Consider the following 27206-nt stretch of genomic DNA (forward strand, 5'->3'; position numbering starts at 1 on the left):
TGCAAAATATCTCCAGATAGGTAAGCTTAGCCTGCTTGGTGAGCCGGCAGACCAGTCCCACGCCTAGCATAATAAAGTCAACAGTGCCCTCGTATCTGGGAAACAATGCTGCATCGACATTAGCAGTCACCAATGTAGACAGATGCCTGGGCACATGGTACGGAAACACAGAGCTGATATGCTGTCCTCTAGGTGGCGACGAACGCGCCCGTGGTGCGGTGTCTGCAAACCCACCATCATGAACACCGCGGACGGAAAACGGGTCTTCCGTTGCGTAAGACCACACCCAATAATGAAGAGAGGGTAGGTGACACCGAGGGGTAGACGATGGCAAACATAGCTGCGGGGTAGATACGACAATGTAGCGGGGCACAAGAGTCGAGGCGCAGCTGAGGTCTTATCAGCTAGTTCAGATCTGCGACCTCGGACGTTTTGCAACGACGAGGTGAAATTGGAGCGATTAGTGAAAAGGGTTTAGCATCTCTTCCTAGCTCGATATCAAAAATCCCTCAGCCATCACATGGGAATTGTTCCTTGTTCCAAACCATGGGAAATTGATGTTTGCGCAACTCCGTTAGGCCACGGAGTTTACTTTCAGTGCTGTGGCTACCTGAGCAAACATACATATGGATGGCTTGCTGATTCCTCGCAGAAGTTTTATTATTGGCGACTGCCCGATGATCCGGCTGGTCCCGGCGAACAGTTCATCGAGGCGCAAGAGCCACCAGGGCCTGGACTCGGGACTAGTTTCAGATTCCTCAGCTGTCATCTCCCTCTAGTGCGGGGTACACCCCGTTGCCTTCTTTGCTTCTCGGCATACAGAGTAATGGTCTGATTGGTGGATAACGGGAAGCGAAACAGGGGTATGTAAAAGAGGATAAAATAGCCGGCACCTGCGGGGCAGGATTCAAAGGGCAGGAACAAGGTGGGTGTATGAGAGTCGCACAGTGGTGAGCTGAAAAACATGAGCACACGCTGCATTTACTCTGTCACTTGAAATTCGGGTTGGCATGGATGTCCGCCAACTACCCTGTAGGGGTTACAGCCATGCTTCCAGTTGCATTCGTGGGTGCGGTCTGTCCGATGGAGTTCAGCTACAGCCACAACTCAACTCCGAGAACCCCTTGCATCAACAGCAAACATGGGCGTCCACGGGCTATTTAAACCAAAGTCCTCCGCATGCTAATGGGAAAGCATCAAACCCCAACCTGACCACATACCCGAGAGTTCCCTCTTGCTCCTCGCAAGACACATACGTGGTAACGCTCTACATCCCCCAAGTGCTTGGAACACGAGAATCTGACACTCCGCAGCACGATGCCTTATACTCATCGCGTGGCGATCATCAACGACACCAACGATGCGCTCACCGTAATTGAGAAGACATGCTGGTACTACGCCAACGGCGGCGCCTGGACCGAAGACACCGGCGACAAGCTCACCCTCACACTCGGTGGAAGCGGCACGTCCGCCATGCTTCGGATCAGGGCCTCGTCGGGCCAGACATTCACCGTTGTTGTGGGGTACCATAATTCCGAGTTCTGGTGCGATGCCCAGGTTGATCTCGGGGATGGCGATACGGCAGTCAAGCTGCACCCGGAGTACTATAACGGTGGGATACTATCGTCCCAGGCTGCTCCCTCGAGTGAGCGGAAGACTTCAGCGGGGCGGACGGTGAAGGTGCACTTGCAGAGGCTACCGTGTGGGATCCCGCCAATTATTATCAATTACTCTTGAGACGCTGGTTCACTCAGAGACGTGGGTATAGTGGATGATCATTATTGCTGCGAGGGAGTCGCCTTGAATATGAATACTTTGACTTGAGCACGGATGTTAGGCCCCTAGGCATGACCAGAGCTATCCAACACTAGTCCTGACCCACATTGCACATGAACTTTCTTCAGGATGGGAGTTTTCTCCGGGCCTTTAGCCGCTGCTTTCCCATGAACCGTAGCCTTGTCTAGGCGTTGTTAGGAGATATTAATCTGTAAGAATCGTCGCCCTCAGCGTGGGACTAAACCCTTTTCTATCCAGCAGGTGATTCTTAGCGGACAAATGAGGCTACTGCCTGCCGGATGACAGGCGCCTGTGGTTCCACTATCATGCATATTCCTAGACTTCCGCCAGTGAGAACACGGCACTTGTCTGTGTTGCCCTAGCTCGCTCTATTACCTGCAGAGCCAAGCAGGCCTCTTGCCACTGGCCTCATTTTCTGCAGCTCACTTGTCTCACGAGGATTGCTCTGTCAAAGTCGTATCTCTCCTCTTTAGCCGATGGTTTATTTCCGCGGACCGCCGGTACATAAATACGACCCTAATCCGGCTCTCTTGTCCTACCTCTATCCCCAATTCCCTCTTTAGGCTCTTTTTGTTGAAACCGAATACCTTTTCCCTCGAGAAGCTCTACCCAACGCAAACCAGCACAATGAAAGCCGTCACCTACAAAGCCCCAAACCAAATCTCCATCGAGGAGCGTCCCAAACCAACCATCCAGCAGCCCACCGACGCAATCATCCGCATCCTGCACACAACAATCTGCGGCACAGACCTGCACATCCTGGCCGGCGACGTCGCAACCGCAACACCCGGCCGGATCCTCGGCCACGAGGGCGTCGGGATCATCGACTCGCTCGGCGCCGCCGTGCATAATTTCGCCGTTGGGCAGAAAGTCCTCATCTCCTGCATCACCTCGTGCGGGACATGCCACTACTGCCGGCAGCGGCGCATGCCGTCGCAGTGCGCCAACGGCGGCGGCTGGATCTTGGGGAACAGCATTGATGGGACGCAGGCGGAGTTTGTGCGGGTGCCGCACGCGGCGTTCTCGCTGCATGTGCTCCCCGCCGCGATCGACGAGCGCGTGGCGGTGACACTCTCTGACACGGTGCCGACGGCGTACGAGTGCGGGATTCTGAACGGGGAGATCGCGCCGGGGTCCAGCGTTGCGATTATCGGAACGGGGCCGATTGGGTTGATGTGTCTGCAGATGAGCAGGAGGATGTTTGGGCCGAGTATGGTGGTTGTTGTCGGGCGCGGGATGAGCAGGGTTGAGATGGCGAGCGCTATGGGCGCGGACCATGCGTTTAGCGTTCTAAACGAGGGCGGCGCGGAGAGGGTCGTGCAGGACGCTGTCGCGGTCTCTGCTGGCGGCAGGGGGTTTGATGTTGTCATTGAGGCTGTGGGGAATGCCGAGTCGTTTGAGATGGCGCAGGGGCTTGTTGGGCCCGGGGGCACGATTGCCTCGCTGGGCGTCTTTGGGTGTTCGTGCGAGCTGCACCTGGAGAAGCTGTGGCACCGCAATATCTGTATGTCATATTGCCCTTGGTATCTTTCCGCGCCATGAGCGAGGTTCTTTTATTCACTGCTGACGTGACATGCTCTGCCGTCTAGGCCTACGGACACGACTCATCGACGCCGTCTCGACAATCGATCTGCTGCAGATGGTGGAGGGAGGAGGCATCGATCCGAGTTTCCTGGTCACACATCGTGCGTTTTCCCACTCTTTTGACTGTTACATACCTAGGATGTATATCAGCGTGTGCTAACCGCCCTCCCCTTCAGATTTTGCCTTTGATGATATCAAGAACGCGTACGAGGCGTTTGAGAAATCGTCCAAACACGGCAGTCTAAAGGTCGTCGTCTCCATGCCCGGCTCAGAGTCTGTGTCTGGTACGAATGGCACGTCTGCAAATGGTTCCTCGCACGCCGTGGATGTGTAGGTGTTCAGTTAACATTATTCGTTCCCAACTATCGGCTGCCGGCCAAATTTAAGCATCAAAGCCAATCGAACAACGAGCAACGAAGATCTCCCTATGTTTTAAAGTGAGAAATAGATCCGATGAGTACTCACGGCAGTTATCATGGAAAATAAAAGACCTCGCTCGGTACCTTTAGTACGGCCATGACTCCCTATTTGCAGCTTGAGGCTTTCTAGTTAACCAGCACCATAATGGCACTCCTGATGATGTCTTAATGTGGCCCAAATCGAGATGGGTGCGTTTCTTTATTCAGTTACCCAGATTCAATTGATTCTGGTTTGCACATGGTGGTGCTTGGATCTCATCAGCAGCTGAGATGCGACTCGGCAAAGTGTTCATGTATAAATATTGCCGGGATGGGGTTTTGGAGTGCCATCGTGTGCTATTTACTTCGAAGGGCACCTCAACCAAAGGGTGTTCTAGTCTCTGTGCAAAAGAGGGGATTCCGTCATTTATGTTAAAGAATAAATTAAGTCGCTGGAAAAGTAGTAATACATGCTCATGCATCCGTTCTATTCTTTCAATTGAATCTGTCGGTCCTGCCAGGGTCAAGGTTTAACCAGGCGCCAGCTGTTGATTATGCCCCCAGTAACAGCACACGTATCGGCCAGCGTCGAGGAGAGTTCAAAGTATTTCAGGTCCCCCTTGCAGTCCTTGTCCGCATACAGCGCTAGAATATCCCCATTCCACGAGGAGCCGGCACCAATCCCCAACCCCGCGACTCCGCCATCTGGAGCATTGTGGCAAGTGTCGGCAACACCAAGGACAGTCTCGCTCTTGTGTGTGCAGCATCCGACATCCGTATACGTTTCAATCGTGACGGTGTTTGCGTTGCTGTTCGCAGGGTCTTTCCACCCACAGTCGATAGCAAAGGCGTAGCTCTGATATTGCTCCGCGACGCCCCCATCACTGCACCAGCCTTCCTTGTTGGTGAGATCAAACTTTTTGCTTGCCCCTTTGCAGCCCTGTTCCTCGTAAACGGTAACGTGGATATCGTGTCCGAATGTAAGCTGGCCAACGGCCTGGGTCACACTGCCGAATGGCTTTTCCGTGTTGCGACAGCCTCCGGTCCGGCCTACACTGACTTCCTCCTTGTTGTAGGTGCAGCAGTTCCCATCCTGCCAAAACGCCAACGAGACGCCAAAGTCGCCAGAGTATGTAACGTCGTGCGTATCGCACTCCTTCTTGATCATGAAGCTCTGGAATTCCTCATTCACTCCGCCGGAACTGCACCACCCGTCTTTGTTTGTCAGGCTGTAATCCTTCATCGTGCCGGAGCAATCGGCGCCCTCGAAAAGCTGGACGTGGATGTCCTTGCCAAACATATTCTGGCCTACGGCCTGCGTGATACTTCCAAACTTATCATTCGCGTTGTGGCAGCTTCCCACCGTGCCCAGGTCAATATCTTCGCCGTTAAACACGCAGCAATCGCCGTCCCGGTAGAGCGCCAAAGATACGGTATTATCATTCTTGGCGTTGAGATCATGTCGCGCGCAGTCCTGTTCAATCATAAAGCTTTTCCACGCAACCCCGTTCTTATTACAAGTCGCTGCATTGGTAAGGGAGAACGAGTCAGATTCTCCCTGACATCCCGACTGCGTAAAGGTATGGATGTGAATATTCCAGCCAAACTCATTCTTCCCAACTGCCTGGCTGAACGAGTGGAAGCTGGCATCCGCCTCATGACAGGTTCCCGTGTTTCCCATCTTGATCGTCTCGACGGTTGTACAGCAGCCAACATCCGAGTAGAGCTCCATGGTCACCGTGTTGTCGCTGGCGACGGCAGGACCAGTCACGGGACATGTTTGCGGTTCGCTGATCATAAAGCTTTGGTAGCCTCCATTCCCGCTGGACACAGCCTGGCAGCCCTTGCTGTTGCTTAGGCTGAGACTTGTCGAACCGCCCGTGCAATCGATCCCGTCGTAGGCGACAATATGAATGCCGCGGTCAAAAAGGTTCGCACCAACCGCTTGCTCGATGGATGAAAAGGGGCCATCGGAGTTATGACAGATGTTAAAAGTCCCGATATGCGCCGTCTCCACGTCATGGCAGCAATTATCCTCGTAGTAAAGGCGCAGATTCACTGTACTATCCGAGTACTTTGTTGGGGCCGCTGCACATGCTCCAGTCGGGGACGCATACGGTTTGACGGTGGCATCGAGCGCGTACAGGACTTCACGAGGCCCGATCCCCCCGGCGGAAATCGTGGATACGGGATGCGCAGAACCCGTTGACGATTTGGACCCGTGCGAGACGGAAATTGCCTGGATCCGGACCTCGGAATACGAGTCGCCCTGGTTATAGTTTCCGACCTTGAAGTAGCTGTTTGGGTTGGCGAGTTCGTATTGGCTGAGCTGCACAAAGCCGCCGTCATTCACGGCCACGGAGAGCTGGCCGCTCTCGTAGCGGATCTCATAGGTAAAGCTGGTTCCAACCGGGATCTTTGCAATGTCTGTGAAAAGAAGCTCGCCTCCGGCGCGCGTCCGCTCCACGCCCATACTGATTTGGCCAGAGGAGCTGTAGAAGAGTTCGCAGACAGGTTTCCTGAGTCATTCAAGTTAATGACCCTCTCAACGAAGAAAATAGCAAGTAAGGAAGAAAGCGTGACTCACGAAGAGATGGAATCATCAATATGTATCTGCCCGATCACAGTCCCGTGAGTAGAGTCGTCCGGGCGTGGAACCGACATGGTGACCCTTAGTCGGTTATTCCCGTTATTCGGACTCCAACTGGAGGGGCTGATCTCTCGGAATTCCGTCCGACAATGCAAGCTGTTCGGTGTTGTGACGCAGCCCGCACTGGATGGTGATCCGGGCACTGTCATGACCAGTTCTCCGGTAGTCCCGTCGGTATAAAAAACACCGCTGCTGTAGCCACTGCATCCGGCCAGCGAGGACCCTGGTATTGTTGTCGGGCTGCCCGTACTGCCCGTGGGGAGCTGCAGGTTCCATTTGGAGAGGTCAAAGTTCCCTCCCGGGTTGCAGCCCGGATTGAGGGCTCGCGCTGAGGCGACAAGCCCGAGAAGTGGGATTAGCAGCATCGGTGCGGCGGGCGACTACCAGTCGTTGGAATTGGAAGAAGTAAAGAAAGTAATCGGCGAGACTATCATGATATAAATGGCATGTCTGGGGCGACGACGGCCTATCATACTTTTGTCGGGCGGACTTTCCCCGTACGGGAAGCGAACATTATTCATACCACGCCCGGTCGATATTACTTCATTGCGCCCGTCCGAGAAGTGGATGAAATAAGTAATCCGCCACTAATTCATAGATTAACGCTGAGCTGTGGACAGTGTAAGCTAACGCAGGTCATTCGTTGAGGGTGGATCATGTAGATTAGTGATCGAGAGCCGCCGGAGGGACGAACAGATTCATGATTACTTTAGCTCAATGTCCGGTGCAATAATAGGCCCATTCCAGATATGTAATCCCGTATCCAGTGTCCACCGCCGACACAATCTCTGCGTTCCTGGCCGGACTGGATGCCGAAAGTCGCCTGACAGCAGGCTTGCCTCCGGGCTGAACATCATCTATTCTACTCGGACGAGTCTTTATAAGGATACCACATATTCCTCCGGGAAACGGGTCAGAGCATCAGAGGTCTGGGAAGATGACACTGCATGGGGTAGTAAGCCTGCTATGCGGGCTTGGACTCGTGGCGACCAGTTCCGCAAGTCCGCTGCGCGCCCCTTTGGCTGTACCCGACCATGTGCGCCGGGCGACCAATTCCGAAGATCCTTCTTGCCCTGATGGGTTTTCCTGCAAGCAGTCCAGCTGCCCTGACGGGGTGGTTTGTCCGTCAGGTGAGACCTGTATAAACTTTGAAGGCAACTTTGCATGCGCGCCGCCTGGTCTGCAATGGTGCGCTTTGAATCCTACTACACTGCAAGGTGTTGGATGTGAGAGCGGTCTATGCTGGTTAGCAAGTCTTCCCCTGTCTTCAACGACCCATCTCACCAATTGATATACCAGCCATGGAAATTGCTTTACCTTGGACGCTGTCTGTTGTGAGTTTCCAAGCATCCAGTGTACCATTGGCGCTGCTTGCAATGTGTGTAATCCGGGGCAGACATGCGGTGATAACCAGTGTGTTGGGGGTTCCAATCCGTCTTCATCTTCATCTTCTTCCACTACGACCTCTTCGACGACTGCGACTGTTCCCCCGGTTATAACCTCTTCTACAACGACAACCACGACCACAACGAGGAGTTCAACTACGACGACCACGACAACGACGACGACCACAAGCCGCGAGTCAACCTCGACAAGCACTAGCACGACAACAACGTCTGCCTCATCTGCCCCAACCCAACCAGCGCGAGTGGGTACCTTTTCGTTGATAGGTTGCTACTCGGATCAAGTGGATCCACGAGTTCTGGTTGCCGAATCAAACGAGGATTCTACTGGAATGACCGTGGAGGCCTGCGTCGCCCTTGCCAAAGCTGGTTCGTGGCGCTACGCGGGGGTGGAATATAGCAGGTACGAACTCGATCCCGCCGACACCTGCGTCGATCTCGTTCAGATGTAGCATCTCTGGCAGATTTCGTCTCGATTATGCCTTCTCATACTCTGACACTCTTCATGCAGGCAATGCTTCGTCGGCAACCAAATGCATGGCGGCACACTGTTTGCCTCCAGCGACTGCAATATGCCCTGCTCCGGAAATGGGGGCGAAACCTGCGGAGGCGGAAACCGTATCCAGATATACTCTGATACGACATGGGAAGATCCCACGTACCAAGAACTCGCCGATGCAGTCCACCAGTATAACGCAAGTGTCTGGCAGGCTTTGCAGGTCATTGAGGATTATCGAGGCCATCTTGAAACTTTGCAGGACATTTTGCAGTCCTCCCCGTCTGCCAAGGTGAAGAGGGCGGGTGAATTTGAAGAGATTGAGCTACGTTTGATAGCTGATCGGAGTGCTGCGAACGAGGCGTCGACGAGTTTAGGTAATAATATCCCGCGTAAACAACGAGGGTATGTCAAGCATAGGGATGAAGCTGACTGTTTGTGTTTTTTGTCTGTGTGTAGCTGCGGCAAAAGAAAATGGTAATCGAGTATTGACGCTCGGCCGAAGGCTCGATACGATTGATGAAAACAATCCACGTGTGCCTCAGTACGCGTTTGACGATTGGGATCACGCAGGTATATGCGCCCCTTTGCCCTAGAAATAGCCCTGTCACCAGTGGGCTTAACGGCTGACAATATAGTGAACTCACTGGAGGATCAACTCCTTGATGTCATCAGGGACCTCAACGACAATGTCGTCGAGTTATCGAATGCGATCTCATCTGGCATCTCTCCTGCTATTGACGCTGCCGCGAGCATTGCTCGAGTTGATATCACTGTTGGTCATATTCTTGAAAATAATCAAGCAAGCCGCTGACAAGAATAGATCAACGCCATCGGGCTCCCTGTTTCTGCTGGTGTTACTGCATCTGGAATCTGTAAGTGATGCTTGGAGGACCAGCTCGGCGTTGCCTCTTGAATGATTCTAACTCAGGCATGAATAGTCCTTGTTTTGGCGACTCTTGCAGCTCTATTTGAAAGCAATGGATCCCCAATCACTACGACAGCGGTGCCCAGTACGACCACGACAATGAGCTCGAGCACAACAAGTTCATCTTCAACTTCTTGTGCAGCCAGCGCGACAACAAGCCCGATTATCATTATGACTGTGGAAGGTACCACAGTAGAAGAATTCGAAGAGTTTGTGGCTACCCTGCCCAAGGACCCCGAGGCTCTTCAATTCACCGAGTCGTGGCAGCCAAATGTGAGCCTTCTTTACCCAATCAATGCAATGAAGTGGTACCTAACCAGCATTGGACATGCAGTTCATCTACATGGGCACGGTGGATCAATGCACTGTCGAGAAATTCAATAACAATCCGATCGTTGATGCATGGAACGTTGATGGGCTTTTGGAACTGGATAGCAATGACGATACCATCACGTCAGGTACAAGTGCAACCAAAAGGTCTTACAGACATACGGTCGAAGAGCTTGATGATTTGGACAATATCAACCACGAGTGGACTAACCGCAACACTACAACCGACCCCCAGCTTCAGAGACGTGTGGAGCCAACGGCAAACAGCCGATTCCAACTCCAGCAAAACAGCCCTAACCACCTCAAGTGGCTCTCGCAAGTATCCCGGTATACCAACCTGGGCGGCGATTACTTGAGCTTCGACGACGCGATCTACAATGACCCACCTGCATCTAGTACGAATACCCAGGATCGACCTATCGTGTATCTCATCGACACGGCGTTTTTGGCAGGACATGAGGTTAGTAATCCACGTGGGCCGCTACTGTAAGGGGACAAAAAAAACAAATCAGCTAATCCAATTCCTCAAGTCGTTTGCAGGAAGCATCGTGGGGGGCTTTGGAGTCGACGACGTAGGTGGAAGCATTACTGGGTTGACTTTTGTGCCTAGAAATGACCACGGCACTTGCATGGCATCCCTTGCTGCTGGTAAATATCACTCTATGGGGAAGAACGCCCGACTCGTTCCGGTCGAGCTGGTGATCTCCAAGAGCGGTGTGATTCTAGAACTGCGTGCTCGCCGCGCAGCCTTTGTCTTTAAAGAGATCTACCGGCATATCATCAACAATGGAGGAACGGCAAACGCCGTCATCTCCATGTCATTTGGTGAGTTTTGCATCTTCATTTGCATAAAACTGTCAATCTCATAGCACGGCTAACGTGTCGTCTTCTGTCATCAGGCGCACCTCGCGATGCTTTCGAGTGGGGCCCAGGCCTCGTTCCATCACTCCAGCCAAAACGAGACATTTTTGATAAATTCCTTAGTTGGTTCTACAACGTCGGAGTATCCGTCGTCTGCAGCGCAGGAAATGACCAGACCCAACAAAGGCCGGCGGAACAACTTGATCTATCCTACTTTCTCCCACGCGGAAAAGGGGGCGCAGACACCCCCCTCATCGTTGTCGGCAACTCCTTTTACAATAATTCGCGCCATCCAGGCTCCCAATACGGAGACAGTGGCGAGCTGGGAATCCTCTCTCTCTACAACGTCGGCACCAACGTGGATTGCGCGACGATCAAATACACCACGGGGGACAAGCCCCTCCCAATCCTGAACGAGGTCTCTTCCTACAGCATTCAACCTGCGGGGACCTCCCAGGCTACAGCCATCACCGCCGGTATGATTGCCTACTATATGGGCCAGCCGGATCTCAGGGCACGGTTCATGGCAAATGGCGTCAGTCAAATGCCAATGGCCATAAAAGCGTACATGCGGACGATAGCAGTTAGGTACAAGGGGGCACCAGCGGACGGTATACCACGTGCGGCTTCGGGGGATGTGATTCCTTGCGAAGATGGGACACCGGGGAGACCGCCCGTTGTGGATCTGGAGCTGAATTTGCCTACCGGTGCAACGCCTCGCACTTTTGCAACAACCCAGGTGACAGATGGGGAGGCGGTTGTTATCAGCCCTATAGTGAGTCCGGCTCTTTCCAGCGATGTGTTTGGAGCTAACTTTTGTCTCGTACAGCCTCAGTGCTGGAAGCTAGAGTAAGGTGGATGTTGGCGCAGTCAGGCAGAAGATGTGGATGGAGAGTATATTTCAGCCCCGCCAGCTCGAGGTTATTCATGGGTTGATACTGCTATTGCTATTTCCCATATTCTCAATCCCGTGACGGCTGTTGGTGCAGGTTCCCAGTGATGGGTAGCGGCTTGGGCTTGGAGGTGGTGCTGGATGATCCGGTCATAGATAATATAGAAGATAGAAATACACGTCAAATAAGTGCATACTAAACTTGGATCAGATCTTTTTTGCCCGGGTTAGTTGTTGGTGGAAGGCAAGGCGAGAAGAAAGTAGGAAAGTCAAGTCTGAGAAAAAGCGTGCGACAGGATTTCTTCCAGGAGCTGATGCTGAAAGTAAAACACTTACCTTGATCACTGCTGTCCGAAAAAGAAAAAGAAAAAGAAAAAGGAAAAGGAAAAAAGTCGCTCGAAGATACAATTAGTAAAGTGCTGCTAAACTCAGGTTGCAGGGCAATCTACCAGCTCATCCTCGCCAATGACGAACTCTTAGCCTACAGCCCATTGATCAATCCATTTCTTCGACTCTCTGGGGTAAGAGAGGGTGGAGAGCATTGGCAAACCTAACAAGTCAAGGCACCCTCGCTCCTAATCTCCTCTGCCTTCCCCTGAAATCTTATCGCTTCCTGGCTGCGTTTTTGTCTCTCTCCAACCCACTCCCATGAAACAGGCTCAGAGCACTGCCAGTCCAAGCACCCTCAAACGGTCATGATCCCCTCGCCGAACACTTTCGCCTCACCTCCCTCCCAGTTTTCTTGTCCATTCTCATCGGCGTCCGCTCGCAGTGCATCTTAGTCCTGCTTATATCCTCCGAAGCTGCTCGCAACACTCTTGTTCCTTCCTTTCTTGTGGTACCAGCTGTTAATACAAAAATGTACCTGAGGGGATCCCCTGGCTTTCCTAGATTCCAAGAAAGCGTACGCTTGCTAAGCGGAAGAGAGATTCCTGTACTCAAGTCAATCAATAAATGGGGGAGTGACATGTTGCTACAGCGCATCACATGCGGGCTCCAATTAAGGGCTGCCACGCGGTCCCTCCTCAGAAGCAAACAACAGAGACCAGGATAGTCGACTCCCGAGACACTTCGAGATTTTCATTCTCAAGCGTCCAACATTTTACTTCGTCTTTGTGTCCTTTTGATTTTTCTGCTGCGCGCTTGCCTTCCTCCTCCGGCGCAATGAGCCACCCGACTCATATCATCGACCCTGATGGTGAGGTCATCATTGTGCTGAGCAATGCAAATGCGCCGTTTGCCCAGCCAGATGAAAATACAGACTCTGGTCTCTGGCCCGATATCCCTTCAGAGCCTGTCCCTGCTGAGGCTGCATACTTCGAACGCGAAGCGTCTCCTCCTGATGAGGTGTATCCCACTCAGGGGGCTCCATACCCCGTAACTGAAGCGTATCCTGCCGAAGCGCCAATTACATATTATTCTGACGACGAACCACCTCCCGCAGAGGAGCCGCCCGCTGCAATTCCAGATGAGCACCTTGTCCAGAGCAAAGCTGAGATTGAATCCGTTTCGGAAGCGCATGACGAGGGCTCCTTCCGTATCCAAGTCTCCGCGAAGCATTTGATGCTTGCATCTCCGTATTTCAAAAAGAGCCTTAGTGGGGGTTGGAAGGAGAGCGTCGGCTTTTTGGATAAAGGCTCGGGCGACATCCCCGCGACAAACTGGGACATCGAGGCATTTATAATACTACTCCGTGCTATCCATGGTCAGCACTATCACATACCACGGAAGCTGAGCCTGGAAATGCTCGCCAAGATAGCTGAGCTGACAGACTACTACCAGTGCAGAGAGACCGTGTCCATCTGGGAGGATATCTGGGTCCGTGGTCTGGAGGAAACAATCCCCGAGACATACTGCCGAGATCTCTTCCTTTGGATCTGGGTGTCGTACTTCTTCAACATGCGGGATAGCTTTAGGGAAGCCACTTCTAGGGCCATGTCACTGGGCGAAGGTCGGATGGGCAATTTGGGGCTCATCCCTGATCGAATTATCAGTAAGGCTTCCCGACGACCTAGATGTCCTGGAAAACTCACTGAGACACCACTGATGAATCCACAGATGCAATGATTTACATCCGATGCGCTGCAATTGAGCGCGTGCTTGACAAGCTTTATCACACCCAAGAGGCGCTCCTAAGTGGCTCCCGTGGTTGCGACTTTGAATGCAGCTCGATGATGTATGGGGCACTTACAAGGGAGATGCGGTCCGCCAATCTTCTATCTCCCAGGCCGGCGCCTCCATTTGACGAGATATCATACAAGAGCCTTGTGAAGAAGATACTGGCCTTCAGATCACCATCATGGACCGGTTGGTCGTCTTCAGCCTATTTGGGCTACGGCAACTCCCCCCACAGCTGTTCGACATCCAACTTCAACAAAATCTTCGGTGGCATGAATGATGCTATCGAGGGGTTGAAGGTTTCAGTGTATAACCAATGAAGGCCTCAGAAGTCACATAATTTGTTACTGGTTTCCAATACTATAATGTGCCGAGTACAAGGCGTGTGGCAATCGCATTCAGAGTTGCATATTCCGAGGTTGTCTGCCCTATATCCCCAGCTGGACCTTTGTACCTCGCGTACCTGGGACACCCACACCGCTGTACAAATGAAAGTCTTGCGATCGATAAAAGCGCATGCTCCGGCTACTGTAGATAGTACTAATTCCGTCGAGCAAGGGAGTGCCATAACAAGATTGGGTATATAGTTTTGGTTGTTTTTTGAAGAAACTGAACCGTGGTTACTGGGACTAGGAGTGAGGGTGTTCTTTATCATTTTGTATAGAACAACTCCTTAGAATCTAGAACAGTAATCTAGATAAAGGACTAAGCAAATTTGCTTTATATTGTCATGTCTTTCTCTTCCTTTCTCTATTGTGCAGAGATATATGGTGGGGATCCAGGTATAAATGATAATATTCCCCGATGAAAGCAACAAGAATAAAGCAGACTTTTAGGCAAGGCTGAGGGTAGGGAATTGTTGGTACAATATGATAGCAGCCAAAGCATTTAGGGGCAGGACTGTGGCAATTTTTAGGCTTGTGATGGGTGCTGGCTGGCGCGATGTTGCTTCAAGGCCAGGTCATTGACTTGCCTGTGGATAAAGATACATTATGCTGTTAAAAGCGTTTATGCTAGCCTGGATCTTGCTTAGAGGGTGAGCAAGGATGGACTACATGAGGGGTCTAGGGCCTGTCCGCTCTTGGAACTGTCGAGTTCCTTCCCTAGTGACGGCTACAAAAGGGGTCGGAAATGCACTCCGGCTAGATTTGAACTACCACCCTGCCTGCACTGGGACGACGGCTCATTACAACGACGTTACCTTGGGGTAATGACTATATTGAACCACACCTGCAACACATCGGAACAGCCAGCAGTCTTTCTATTGTTCGAACCAGATGCCCAAGTGGGAGATCCTAGGCCACCTACTCGTCAGAGAGGCATTGTCGACCTCCGAATCCGGAAAATCCTGCAGGAGACCTCGGGAAGCTGACCGAGGCGAAGGAGAGTGACGATTTCGGTCCCGGTCATAGAATAAATTTTAGCATGAAATAATACATGGTGACAAGTTGTAATAATATAACCTGACGTATACAAAGAGTATTCCCTACCCTAGGCACCAATGCACTGGCGGTCTGGGTTCAAGTTAACTCTTTTTGATACTACAGTAGAAGTATTGTTCTAAAACAAAAGACCAAAAAAAAGGGGGAACAAGAAGAGGGAGGTCTGCCAGCCGGAAAGAATCTAAATAAACAACGAATGTACACGACTCTGCCGCATGGGTATGTACCATATTACATCCATCAGCCCCCAAATCAGCCGCTATAATCAATCTCGACCGCCAACCTCACAGCACCCTCTGTAACAGACCCCCCAATCCCATCAACCGCCGCCTCGGCCGCAGTATAGGCGTTGACCACACTCGCCGCATCAGTCGTGATATACGAACAATCCTCCCCGGCGGCAGTACAAATCTTCATCCCCTGAACGGTCATATCCGCATTCTGCGCCTGGATCGCACTAACATCCCACCCACTCCACCCATCATTGATCGTGGACCCGAAATCAAACTCGCCCCAGGTACAAGCATACCCGCCATATTGATCCGTGGGCAACGAGCTACCCTCCGCTGCACCCCATCCACCCTGGCTATCCTCGTCAAAGGCGACGTATCGGGTTTCACCGGCGGCAAGGGTAAAGTTCAGCGCGGAGTGCCCGTACCATCCGTCCATTTGCCCATCCGGGCCGATCTTGTTCCAGAACGAGACAAACCAGTCGGCGCTGCTGCTGCCCGTGAGCTGAATGACGTACTTGTAGGAGGAGGCCGAGGACGAGTCCACTTCGATGATGTTGCTGCCCCAGGGGGAACCGACGTTGCCCGTGTAGGAGACGCCGCTGCCGGAGGAGCTGGTGCGTTCGCCGAAGCCCGTAGTTGAGTAGACGCCGTCGGAGGGGGTGGAGGACCAGTCGCTGGAGTCTGAGGTGGAGGTGGAGGAAGAGCTTGTAGCGGCGGCGGTCGTAGTCGTAGTCGTAGTCGTGGTCGTGGTCATGGTTTTGGACGAAGTGACTGTAGAGCTGGAGGTACTTTCGGATGTCGTGGTCGAGCTAGTGTCGACAACGTGGTCTTGCTTAACAGAGATTGTGTTGGTCCCAAGCACGACGGCATCGGTGGTAGTGGCACTGGCAGTCGAGGTTGAGGTGGAAGGATCAGAGGCGGCAGCGGTGGTGATGGTGATGGTAGTAGTGGTCGACTCGACGGTAACGGTGGTGTACACGGTAGCCACCTCCCAGTTGACGACAGTCTTGGTGGTCCACACAGTTTCGACGACAGGATTAACATCCTTCCTCTGGTGGTGGTGAGCAGCTTGGTGCAAGCCATGAGCTCTGGCCGTCGCCGAACCAGCGGCGAGGGCAGTCAAAAGGAGCGACTTGCACTTCATGGTGAATGAGTGAATCTCGGTATATCAAAGGAGTGACAGAGTAAATAATTTAGACACGAGGTGTCAAAAAAGGAGTGTTGGAACGATGGAACTCGAGAAGCATCAAGTGCAATGTATTAAGGATGGGCAGTGCCCCTCATATACCACCAGGGGGCTACAGCGCCAACCAGTCGAAAGAATTCACTACACTACCCGGTGGGGACGAGGTGGAAAAGTCATTAGAAGTGCGTTGGAGGATTCGTACTATTCTTACGATTACTGCTTATTCCGGTCGCCGAATGGCAACATCGACCAAAGACAAGTACTCGAGTCTAGCCGCCAAACAACAAACATGAAACGTTCTACCACAAGACCAGAGGCTCTACAGCCAGTGGGCTGTTGGTTCCCGTCCAAAGTGCGTATAGTCCACGACTGCCATGGAGCTGTTTGTGGCGAGGCAACGTGTATCGTGAGTCTAGATCTGGGCGAAGCGGCTTGAAGCTGAACCACGCAGCACAGAGCTCTAACAAGATCATTCAATGGACGGTATTCTTTGCGTTGGTGGTTCCTGGCAACTATTTTCTCAGCCACGCGATCAACTTACGTATACATGTGCTCCAGGCTCCACTCAACCAAGACTACTCACTCCGATTGGAAAACCAAAAGGCTTAGCTTCAATATCAAAGCCCAGTCTCGCCAGCTTCCTGATCGCTCATTGGCAATCGCAAGACTGGAAGATCGGGATTCGGATCTATAATCTCCCAGGTGTTTGGCCCTCATTTTGCAGATTTGCAAGCCAGCCACGAAAAGTGTGCTTCCCAACTCGAGCGACCTACCCTGCCCATCCTGAGAACCAAAGGACCTTTATTTACTTGTTGACTTTCAAACTATCCTCGACAACCAAAAACTGGCTAGTCGCAGCGGAACTACACACTTGCATCTCCCTCGGTTGCAGCTTCTAGCGTTCGGTAGATCGGTCAAGAGACAGCCTTACTCGTATTCCTCGATCGTTTGGGTTTATGGCAAGCTTGAGGGGTCTTATTGTTTATGTGTTAGACTTCTATATCTGTTCGATGTCGAGGGGTGGTCTTATAAATCTCGCACATGTCGGGCCTGCGAATCCATTTTTAGATGCAAGAGAAGAGACTATTGATCTCGCTCCATTCATCGGAGATTGGACAACTATCCATACCAAGAGTTTGTAGAATATCATACAGATCGTACCGCAAACCCTCTTCTCTACTCATCGACATCCATTCACAGTCCCCGCAGCTATTCCTAGTAATACTCCGCACTGAGCTCTGGCGAGAAGAAACCCTAGGGCTGTCTGCGACATGTAAATCCTACAAGAAACCAAACGCCCCTCAAACCACGATATTTTAGCAAGTCGTCAAACCTCAGAGCCCCCCGGCACACTCCCAGACGCCTCCAGTTAAATACTTTATACGAGGCAACACGCGCCAGCTTTCGAAGAACCGGCTTGGCAACGTTCAACACGACAGGGCAAAATATGAGGTGGTTCACAAGTCCGTTGGGGGCCTTGGTGTCACCCTGAACCAGTATCCGCATGCACATGTACCACCCACTAGACGCCCTTGATGTCCCCATCCTCCTTTGGTTCCACGATGGTGTTATACTCTAGGAATTTTGACTCGACATTCAAGATCGACTCACATTATCAAAGTATCAAAGTATGCACAGACTAGTGCAAAAGGTGCACTCAAGCCGGCCGAGATCGAATCTAAATATATATACATGCTGTGAGGGGCGTACGATGGTGATCACTTGCAGAGGGTAGAAGCTCAGGCGGAGGTCAATACGCAAAATGTTATCATGATAAGCATAGTATTTAGCCGGGATATTGGGTCCATCGGAGAGATTAGGGTCGACTCATGTGGTATTAGCGCGTATGCAACCGGCTCCCAAGGGGCAGGCTGGTGATACACTAACTGACCTGGATAAGATAAGAGAGCACAATAATACTCGCCCAATCCGGCGTCCTGCACGCAGGGTTCCCTATGGGTAGTAAAGATAAACCCTGACAACGGTGTCGACCTGCAGTCACAAACCCCTCCTGCCTAAACACCACCTTGCCCAAAGGGCGCCGCCCCAAACAAGAACCCATCCATGTCGAAATCAATGTCCTGGAAAAGCTCATCGAAACTGATCCCCGGCGGGGACTCGTCCATCTCCAAACTGGAAGCACCCACATCCGCACCTGCACTCGCATTGGTGCCGGCACCACCAACACTTCCCTCAAAAGTGCCCACACCAAGACCTCCATCGCCACCACCCCCACCACCGACCCTCCGTATCCTACGAGCAAGCATCTCAAACGTCCTCCCACACTGCACCGCATAGCCACAAAGATGCTCATGCGCGCGCAGCGCACCCAGAACATCCTCCCAGCTGCGCGCCACAGACTCCGTAAAGAGTTCGCGACTGATCATGGCGGCGAGGAAATTCGCACCCGCAATGTGTAGGTAGTATAATCTGTACCACCAGGGGAGCAGGCCGATTGGTTCAGCTTGGGCTTGATCGTGTTGGAGGGTTTCGACGATGAGGGTCGCTATTCGTTGCGCGGCTTCGAGGCACATTGTCGCGGCGTTGTGGAGGAGGCGGTGGTTGAGTGTGCAGGTGGCACTTGTTGGTCGGGGTGTGCAGAGGGAGGAGGGGGAGGAGTTTGTGCTGGGAGTCGAGGCCATGGAGTAGATGCGTGCGAGCATGGGTCTGTAGAGGAAGATGCGGTGGTGGAGGTAGCTAACATAGACACAGACGCGGATCAGTAGGGGTAATTGCAACTGGTGCTGCTCAGTAGGATTCTGTCGACGTACCGCAGTTGAAGCAGATACCCCACAGAGCGAGACGAGCTATCACCAAGCATCTTGAGATTCTGCGCCTGCCACTCAGCGGGCAGACTGTCTTCCCACTGCTGCAGGGATGCGTCGAGCTGCAAGGCCGCGTTGCAGTACTCGTCCTGCTGCGACTGCGACGCCGATCCGTATGTGCTTCGTGCGCGTAACTGTGCAAGCTGGATCTGATTACCGATTTCGTACAGCCTCATTCCCCACGAATCCTTCGGTGGGTTCGTGACACCCCTTCGCTGGGAGCTATTTTGTGGAAGTGGGACGGGGACTAGGGCCGAGGGTTTGCCCAGAGACCAGGATGTGCACCTGTAATGGTGAAACGGTATCAGAATGAGAGGGGCAACCGGATGCGTAGAGTTATATCGAGACGAACCGATCAAGAGCAACACAGCTCGCCCAGACTTTCATTTTCAGCGCCTCGTCGTTACTCTCTCCGCGATGGCCGCACAAACTCTGCGCCATGCGGATCGCCACACCCGCGGTCATCCAGGTTTTGTGCTGGTTATCCGTGCAATGAAGATACCGATTCACCAGAATCAAACTCTGCAGCAGCTCCAGCGAGACGGGCATCCAGAGCAAGTCGATCGGAAGCAGCGCCCACGCGCGCAGGAAGAAGCGATTTCCCTGCTCGTTCCGTTGCGGAGTGGGGATGTGCTCCTGTCTCTGGATCGCCAGCGCGAAAACGACATTCAGAATACATAGCCAGACGTTGGAATCGGACCGTGTGCAGGGTGGTCCATCTACCGTGGAGTATATTTTCTCGTAGTTCTCCGTAAAACAGTGGTAATCCAGGACCGGCTCCACGGGCTCGACATAGCGCCAGTATATATCGACTAGCTGGTCCGCATAGGTGCGGGGTGGTAGCTCGGTGACGAAATGCGAGCGGAGAGTGGACGACTGGGGATCGAGAGTGAGATTCTCGAAAAGCGGCGCGTCGACAAAGGGGACTTGGTGCGAGGGTGCAGCCGGATCGATGGCGGCGACGACTTGGTCTGCGAACCGGCCGTGAGCGCCGTAGTACGTTCGGCTCTGGTCATGATCGGGGTTCCCACGCTCTCGGTCTGCATCGCGGGGTTCAGCGACAGAGTTCCCATGGCTCGAGGGCGTTCCGACCGAGGACGGCGGGGTGTGACGGGAGTAGTGGGCCGATGGTGGAAAGCTGGCATCGGTGTGTGCTGTGAGGGTGTGGTTACCGTGCTTTCCTTGTGTACGGGGTCTTGTGCATCCTTGATCAATGTTAGTCTTGAAGAGTCCAGAGAGCGGAGGAAAGAGAGAGATACCCGGGCGCGAGCCATCGCACTTGGCCTTCCTTGACCGGCAACTGAGGCAGGCGCTACGGACCTTGAGCCTTGGCCGGTGGGGCTTTGGCTGCGGATGCTGCTCCATATGGCTCATCAGTCCTACTAGTATTCGGCGTCGTGTCAGATGAGAAAAGGACGAGCTGGTGTTGATGCGACCGGAGTTGGTCTGTGTTGGGAGACGGATCATAACCAATCAGAAAAGGGTCCGGCCGAAGAGAGACAATCTGTCAGCACCGGCCAATCAGGAACGCGTCCGTCCGGTTACACCTGGGCAGCGATGGCCAGTCTGTGCCGTGCAGAGCTCGTTATAAAGAAAGACCGACGCTCGTAGCTTTACTGGCAGCTCCATCCAAATCCTGGAGCGCCTTAGCCATGTCTGCTGCCTCGAAAGCTACCGTCTCCGACATGGAGCGTAACCACACGTACGATGGCTCCGGCACCGAGGAGGAACCGTTCATCGTGGAATTCCACAAAGACGACCCAGGCAACCCTATGAACTGGGGCGAGTTTCGTAAATGGTGGATTGCGACTATCGTCACGTTCTCTGTCTTTGCTGTCACTTTCACCTCGTCTGCGTACTCGGTGTCCGCCGAACAGGTCTTTCAGAACTTTGATATCAGCACCGAGGTCTTTACCTTGGGGCTTTCACTGTTTGTCCTGGGGTTTGCGATTGGGCCGGCTGTTTGGGGGCCTTTGGTGAGTCCATACCCAACTCCGTAGTGCCCCGCTTACTCGAACACTGGCTAATCGTATTCCCTCGGCAGTAAGTGTACCACTCGGGATGCGTAATCGTTGCTGGCTACTAACACGGTCAGGTCCGAACTGTATGGAAGACAACCCCTCTGGATCATAACGCACATTGCCATGGTCGCCTTCCTAGGCGGCTCAGCCGGTAGCCAAAACATTGCGACACTTCTCATCCTGCGCTTCTTCGCTGGTACCTTTGGTGGCTCCCCGCTTGTCAACTCCGGCGGCACCATCGCCGACATCTTCCCGCCTGCCCAGCGCGGCCTCGCCCTGACCATCTACTGCGTCGCACCCTTTCTCGGTCCCATTCTAGGCCCTATCATCAGCGGCTTCGTCTCGCAGAGCGCTGGGTGGCGGTGGGTACAGGGTCTCTGCACGATCTTCATTGGCGTGGTGGGGATCCTCGGCGTCATCTTCGTGCCCGAGACATACGGCCCCGTCCTCCTGCAGCGGCGCGCAGTGAAACTCGCACAGACGGACGGGAAAGTCTACGTGAGCGTGCTGGAAAAGAACCAGGGAAAGAAGAAACCAAGCGAAGTGTTCCAGCGCGCGCTTTTCCGCCCCTGGATCTTCCTCTTCCTTGAACCCATCGTCCTCATCGCCTCGCTCTACATGGCCATCATCTACGGGACAGTATACATGTTCATGGGCGCCATGCCAATCGTCTATAACGAGCACCGCGGCTGGAGCGCGGGGATTAGCGGACTCTCCTTCCTTGGTATAATGGTCGGAATCATCCTAGGCCTCGTCTACGCAATCTGGGATAACAACGGGCGATACACGAAACTCTTCAAGAGATCCATGGCGACGACGCGTCTGCCCCCGGACGCCGAAGCCCGCCTCCTGCCAGCCATTATTGGCGGAGTCGCCCTCCCGATCGGCATGTTCGCCTTCGCCTGGACGAACGCACCCAGCATCCACTGGTCCGTGAGCATCATTCTGTCTTCCCCCTTCGGCTTCGGCTGCGTGCTGGTCATCCTTCCGATAATGAACTACCTCATCGACAGCTACACGATCTACGCGGCGTCGGTGCTGGCCGCGGCAGCGATCTTCCGGTCGATTGTCGGCGCCGTGTTTCCGCTGTTCACTGCGCAGATGTACCATAATTTGGGCATCCACTGGGCGAGTTCGATCCCGGCGTTTCTGACCCTCCTCTGTGCGCCGTTTCCACTCGTCATGTACCGGTACGGCAGGGCAGTGCGCATGAAGTGCAGGTACTCGCACGAGGCCGCGGAGATGTTTCGGAAGATGTTGCTGCAGCAGGCGGGGGCTGCGGCGGCTGCGGAGGGAGACAAGGACAAAGATGGGGCGAGCAAGGGTTCAAGCTCGGAATGACTCGGCTCGGGGCGTATGCGGCTGTGGATAGAAGGTGTTGCTGGGCTGTGGCGGAGGTGGGATCTTGTGGGGGAGCAGGGACACCTTCTTTGACATGGCAGAGGAGGGCAGCTTCCACTTCCATTCAGCGCGGCGGAGCTGAAGTTACTCTGGGTGGTGGATCACGTTACAGCCAGGGTAACTTTTGTAATTAGACTGTCTTGCGGAGAAGGGATTAATCTGTGATAGAGCTTGTATCTGCGAGGCGATGGGTTTGCCAGTGTATCCTGAATTAATTCCTGATAATACGAGCTAAGATCCAGAGCGACTGGGCGTTTGGCGCGGCCCAGGCATGGCAGGCAGGCACTGACTGCACCGGGGAGCTTCCATCCCCTGCCATTCCGGCGTTGGGGGACCAAACTGGATCTACTGCAACTGGGACATGAATAGGCACACGCGACGAGACCATCTATCACTGCTAAAACGAGTTCCAACCAAAAAATGTACATGCAATCATCAGACCTCCCTACCTATCCTAGAGCGAAGACCCACCTTCCAAAAGCCACTCCCCTCCAAGTCCCCCCTCCCACGCACTCGTCCCTCCTCCGCCACCACGCAGCGCATCCAGCGCCTCAGCCTCAACCTCCGGCACATCCGCAGGGCGAGGTACATCCCCCCACGGCCTGCTCGCCGCATAATTATCGAGAATACTCCGCAGACTCCCATTCAAATCCGAAACGCCTCCCTCGTGCGTGCGATCGACGATGGGGCCCCAAAGTCTACACCAGCGCCTATCGAACCCCTCGAAGAAGGGCCGCGTCTCGTCGCCTAGGCGCGGGATCTTGAGCTCGGTCTCGGCGCCCGTTGGTGGGAAGTGCGAGAGGGCGTCGTCGGAGAGTTTCTGCAGCGTGCGCAGGGCGCTGATTGCGGCGCCCCATTGTTTCGAGAGGATTTGCAGGCATGCTTTGAGGATGACGGTGTCTTCGTTTGCGGTTTCCCAGAGGGGTTCGGTTTTGTATGTCGGGATGAGGACGAGGCCTGCGACGAGCGCGTAGAAGGGGGATGCGGGTCCCAATCGACAGAGCTCGTCCTTCTCGAGAAAGTTACGGTATATACCGACGATAAACGATGCACAGAGCAATGACCGTACCGCGAGCGGGCTATCTGTACTTGGCCCCTGTCCCTGCGGCCGATCAAGGAGGATGAGACTCGCAAAATACATAACAAGCACCTGCCTCGTTTCCAGGGAGGAACTCAACGAGGGACCCGAAATCGTGGGGAAATCGTGCTTGACCCAGCGGAACAGCGAGGTCTCGAGGGTGCGCGTGTGCTCGGGCCAGAGGTCGCGGCGGAGGCGGCGCTGCGCGATTGTGCCGAGGAGTTGGGCGATGGAGACGTAGACGGGGAATGTGCGGGCGGGGAGGTCTTGGGTGGTGAAGTCGTCCAGCGTTGGCGGTTGCATGTTGCTGGCGCTGTCACTGGGGTTTATGCTCTGCGGGCGGCCGAGAGTTGCGGAGGTTATGCAGTCGAGGAGCTGGACTGACTATCAGTCCAAAGTAACGTTGATATGCGGGGCGTGGGGTGCTTACCACTAATGTCCACCAGATCCGTCTCCGAAGCGCGCGCTGCGGATCAGTCACTGCAGGCTCCTTGTGCAGCCCAATCTGAAACGCAATCGACTCTGCAGTGCGAAGCCAGAAGGCACTCGTATCCGTCGCAACCGTCTCCGGACCGACAGGACTATACCAGGACAGCAAAATAGCACTGGCAATGGAAATCAGAGCATTGCGCTCATTCCCAAAGAAGAAGAGCAGTTTCGCTCTGCGGTAGAAATCGGCCGTGGACCCGTACTCGTTCGGCTGGGTGGTTAGTCGGCTGGCAGCGACGAAGATGGATTGGAGAAGGAGGAGCGAGGGCTTTGGCGTATCAAGCCAGGCTGAGTCGATGACGGGCGTCCAGACGTGGCCGAAGTCGATGAATGTCGCGATGAGGTCGGTCTGGACCTGCTCTGGTGGGAGTGTCAGGGCGCCTTGGTCTTTGAGGAGCCGGCACTCCGCGCTGGAGACGGCGGAGATTTCGTTTGTTGGGCTGGTCAGCATCATCGCATCGTCGACAGCCACGTTCCGCCCGAGATACTGGCCTGGACGGCGGTATGTCGGCACAACATGGTGCTGTTGCTCCTTCTTCGGCCCGACTGGGAGGGTAAACCCCGGAATGGAGAAATCAGAGGTGCTTGACCGTGTCCGTTTGCTGACCGGAGAAGAGAGGCTGTTTGGATATTGTCTTCGCTTGCGGGGGTGAGACCTGTATGGTGTGGTTAGCACCTTGTTCTTCCATCAGTCGCATCGCATACATGCATTTTGAGTCGCCCTTTTAGGAGTCACTGCAGGGGTTGTGTCGAGGTATTGTAGTTGACCTGTTGTCGTCAAGAGTAGCAGGAGCGCGAGTTGTTTACGTTCTTATGGCCGATTATACAGACGATCAGCATGGTGGTTGAAGATGGAGAAAATATTCCAGGAGGTCATCGTGACGGTAATCGAGGGAAGCGGGCAACGATGCAGACATATTTAGAACAAAGAAGCTGGACAAAGAGTATGGCTTGGAGGTTTGGAGGACAACGGGTGTGTATAGGAGGCCGAGTGGCCAACCAGAACCGGGTCCGACGAGCGTCTTTGTTCGACTGCGAGTTGTCCGGCTCCGCAGGTTGGGACCCGTGGGTCCAATGGTGGTGCTTCAAGTCGTGCCTGGGGCTCTCTAAAGCCCATCAGTCCTCCGTCTCAAATTTTGGCAAAGCCCCACAACAAATCAAGGGCAAGCAGTACAATTGGACAATTTGGTTGCCCCTGACGGCCCAAATTTCCTAGCGCCTCCTCCTTTACTCCGCCCCGTGTTCCTTCTTTTTTTCCCCCGACAAGCGGAGCTCATCTTTTATCTTCGACAAGATGTCAAGAATGACCACACCAACGCTGGCGAGGTTCCCCTCGGAGATCCTCCTGCTAATCGCCAGCTACCTCGACGCCCCCGCACTAAATGCGCTACTACAAACATGCCAGCGCTTCCAATGGCTCTTCGACGCCCTGCTGTACCAGGTCGGGCGGAAATATATAAACGTCCCCGGCGCGGGGACACCACTGATCTGGGCGGTTCAAAACAAAAGGACCGGCGTACTGAAAAGACTGCTCAAGGGCGATGACTGGCCGTCGGATAAATGTCACGGCACAACGGCCCTGCATGAAGCGGTCCTCTGCGATAACCTCGAGGCACTCAGGATCCTCCTCGACGCCGGCGCCGATCCTCGGGTCAAGGATACCGGCAAGGAATCTGCACTCGCCGAGGCGGCGGGGAACAACAAGGAAGATGCTGTCCGCCTGCTCCTAAACCGGCACATGGACCTGCAGCCCTGGACGGAATTCGAATCGTGGTGGGAACGCGCCCTGACGCGGGCAGTGGTCGACAGCAACGAATCGATATGCCGACTGCTACTCGAATTGACCGAGTCCGCACACACCAGCACTAACGACAGCAACCGCGCGGAAATCGTCAATGGCATCCTGCATTTCGTCGCGGGCTGGTACGGCTCCTGCGCGATCATCCGCCTGCTCGTCTCCCACGGCGCCGACCCCTCGCGCTCAAGCGCCGGGCGCCGGACGCTCCTTCATCCAACCGCGCACAACGGACACGTCGCCGCCGTGAAACTCGCGCTGCAGGAGTACGCGGTCGACCCGACCGTGCTGAATAACGACGGTCTAACCGCCCTCCACCTCGCCGCGGGCGACGGGCATGTGGGGGTGATCGGTGCTCTCCTCGACGCTGGCGTGCCCGTCGACATCCCCGGCGAACGCGGGTTAACGCCGCTTCTCTTCGCCGCATTAGGCCGACAGGACTCGGCGGCACGGAAACTCATCGAAGCCGGCGCCGACGCACACGCGCGGAACGAGTCCGGGTTCAATGCGCTGGACCTCACAATCCCCATGTGCCCGCCTCCGGCCCTCATCGAACTCCTGCTGGAAGCCGGGACGGATGCGAGTCCGCCGGTGGAGGAGATCCGCATGACGCCGCTCCACTGGGCAGCGCGGACAGGGCAGTCCGAGGTAATCCGACTGCTCTGCGGCGCAGGCGTCGCAGTCGATCGCGTCGACCAGCGCGGGCGGACGGCGTTGCATCTGGCTGTGAGGGAGGGACATGTGGCGTCTGTGGAGGTGTTGCTTAGGGCGGGGGCTGATGCGTTTGCTCTTGATGAGAGGCGGCGCACGCCGTTGGTTTTTGCGACGAGGAGGGGGGATCAGGGGATTGTGGAGTTGCTTCTGAGGCCGCCTTGGGAGCATAAGGCGGGTGATGCGAAGGAGGTTGAAGTTGATGCTTCAAACAAGGAATGATGGATGGATGCGAGGTGGGTACGATGGCTGAGAAGTCGCGATGCGGGCATTGTGACAAATTGGAGAATCTGAAGGCTCGAGGCGTTTGGTAGCGGCGTATAAGGGACTGCCAGTGCACATGAAGATTATACACACACAGAGATAGTCTCGACCAAATTCCTTGAAACTGTGCGTCATAGCACCTTTTGGGAAACTAGAACAGTGCGTAGAGAGAAAGACAGACCGACAGACGTTGATCTCTAACCTGGGTAGATAGCGACCTTGCAGTGGCAGTCTGAGGCTCAACGCGTCCAGCTCCACTGTAACTCTTGAATCATCAGCGCGAACCGAGGTGTCCTATCAGCCG

General features: G+C 54.2%; 9 protein-coding genes across 9 annotated transcripts; 5 read left to right on the forward strand and 4 right to left on the reverse strand.

Moving 5' to 3' along the window:
* The first annotated feature begins 1156 nt into the window (after window positions 1-1156).
* BJX68DRAFT_242943 (fungal fruit body lectin) lies at window positions 1157-1912 on the forward strand. The gene is made up of 2 exons (XM_071041075.1): window positions 1157-1259; window positions 1314-1912. The coding sequence occupies exon 2, from the start codon at window positions 1318-1320 to the stop codon at window positions 1735-1737; it is 420 nt and encodes a 139-aa protein (XP_070896087.1). The 5' UTR covers window positions 1157-1259; window positions 1314-1317; the 3' UTR covers window positions 1738-1912.
* A 441-nt stretch (window positions 1913-2353) lies between these two features.
* On the forward strand, window positions 2354-3896 carry BJX68DRAFT_277751 (putative zinc-containing alcohol dehydrogenase). The gene is made up of 3 exons (XM_071048387.1): window positions 2354-3301; window positions 3387-3482; window positions 3558-3896. The coding sequence occupies exons 1-3, from the start codon at window positions 2425-2427 to the stop codon at window positions 3713-3715; spliced, it is 1131 nt and encodes a 376-aa protein (XP_070896088.1). The 5' UTR covers window positions 2354-2424; the 3' UTR covers window positions 3716-3896.
* Window positions 3897-4302: 406 nt separating this feature from the next.
* On the reverse strand, window positions 4303-6794 carry BJX68DRAFT_269625 (polysaccharide lyase family 7 protein; the record flags this gene model as incomplete). The annotated part of the gene is made up of 2 exons (XM_071046398.1): window positions 4303-6298; window positions 6367-6794. The coding sequence occupies 2 exons, from the start codon at window positions 6792-6794 to the stop codon at window positions 4303-4305; spliced, it is 2424 nt and encodes an 807-aa protein (XP_070896089.1).
* A 572-nt stretch (window positions 6795-7366) lies between these two features.
* BJX68DRAFT_257101 (uncharacterized protein) lies at window positions 7367-11300 on the forward strand (the record flags this gene model as incomplete). Its single annotated transcript, XM_071043280.1, has 10 exons — window positions 7367-7674; window positions 7729-8235; window positions 8344-8705; window positions 8788-8901; window positions 8967-9107; window positions 9270-9529; window positions 9591-10046; window positions 10117-10411; window positions 10486-11222; window positions 11277-11300. The coding sequence occupies 10 exons, from the start codon at window positions 7367-7369 to the stop codon at window positions 11298-11300; spliced, it is 3204 nt and encodes a 1067-aa protein (XP_070896090.1).
* Window positions 11301-12503: 1203 nt separating this feature from the next.
* BJX68DRAFT_257102 (uncharacterized protein) lies at window positions 12504-14154 on the forward strand (the record flags this gene model as incomplete). The annotated part of the gene is made up of 3 exons (XM_071043281.1): window positions 12504-13332; window positions 13398-13756; window positions 14122-14154. 3 exons carry the CDS (start codon window positions 12504-12506, stop codon window positions 14152-14154), a joined length of 1221 nt encoding a protein of 406 aa, XP_070896091.1.
* Window positions 14155-15151: 997 nt separating this feature from the next.
* BJX68DRAFT_269629 (uncharacterized protein) lies at window positions 15152-16276 on the reverse strand (the record flags this gene model as incomplete). Its single annotated transcript, XM_071046399.1, has 1 exon — window positions 15152-16276. One exon carries the CDS (start codon window positions 16274-16276, stop codon window positions 15152-15154), a length of 1125 nt encoding a protein of 374 aa, XP_070896092.1.
* Window positions 16277-18333: 2057 nt separating this feature from the next.
* Window positions 18334-20830, reverse strand: BJX68DRAFT_277753 (putative transcription factor; the record flags this gene model as incomplete). Its single annotated transcript, XM_071048388.1, has 5 exons — window positions 18334-19015; window positions 19090-19428; window positions 19496-20324; window positions 20403-20502; window positions 20819-20830. The coding sequence occupies 5 exons, from the start codon at window positions 20828-20830 to the stop codon at window positions 18334-18336; spliced, it is 1962 nt and encodes a 653-aa protein (XP_070896093.1).
* Window positions 20831-23019: 2189 nt separating this feature from the next.
* Window positions 23020-24972, reverse strand: BJX68DRAFT_257105 (fungal specific transcription factor domain-containing protein; the record flags this gene model as incomplete). The annotated part of the gene is made up of 4 exons (XM_071043282.1): window positions 23020-24018; window positions 24074-24788; window positions 24838-24854; window positions 24940-24972. 4 exons carry the CDS (start codon window positions 24970-24972, stop codon window positions 23020-23022), a joined length of 1764 nt encoding a protein of 587 aa, XP_070896094.1.
* A 454-nt stretch (window positions 24973-25426) lies between these two features.
* On the forward strand, window positions 25427-26860 carry BJX68DRAFT_269633 (ankyrin repeat-containing domain protein; the record flags this gene model as incomplete). The annotated part of the gene is made up of 1 exon (XM_071046400.1): window positions 25427-26860. One exon carries the CDS (start codon window positions 25427-25429, stop codon window positions 26858-26860), a length of 1434 nt encoding a protein of 477 aa, XP_070896095.1.
* Between the last annotated feature and the right edge of the window lie 346 nt (window positions 26861-27206).

Source organism: Aspergillus pseudodeflectus (genome assembly GCF_044049435.1).
Source record: "Aspergillus pseudodeflectus strain CBS 756.74 chromosome Unknown BJX68scaffold_41, whole genome shotgun sequence".
In the NCBI taxonomy this organism is placed as follows: domain Eukaryota; kingdom Fungi; phylum Ascomycota; class Eurotiomycetes; order Eurotiales; family Aspergillaceae; genus Aspergillus; species Aspergillus pseudodeflectus.

Excerpts from the sequence above, each read along its gene's own strand:
- BJX68DRAFT_242943 (XM_071041075.1), top strand. The coding sequence starts at position 1,318 with ATGCCTTATACTCATCGCGTGGCGATCATCAACGACACCAACGATGCG.
- BJX68DRAFT_277751 (XM_071048387.1), top strand. The coding sequence starts at position 2,425 with ATGAAAGCCGTCACCTACAAAGCCCCAAACCAAATCTCCATCGAGGAG. Across the intron at positions 3,302-3,386 it reads GCTGTGGCACCGCAATATCT|GCCTACGGACACGACTCATC; the intron begins GTATGTCATATT and ends TCTGCCGTCTAG. Across the intron at positions 3,483-3,557 it reads GAGTTTCCTGGTCACACATC|ATTTTGCCTTTGATGATATC; the intron begins GTGCGTTTTCCC and ends CCTCCCCTTCAG.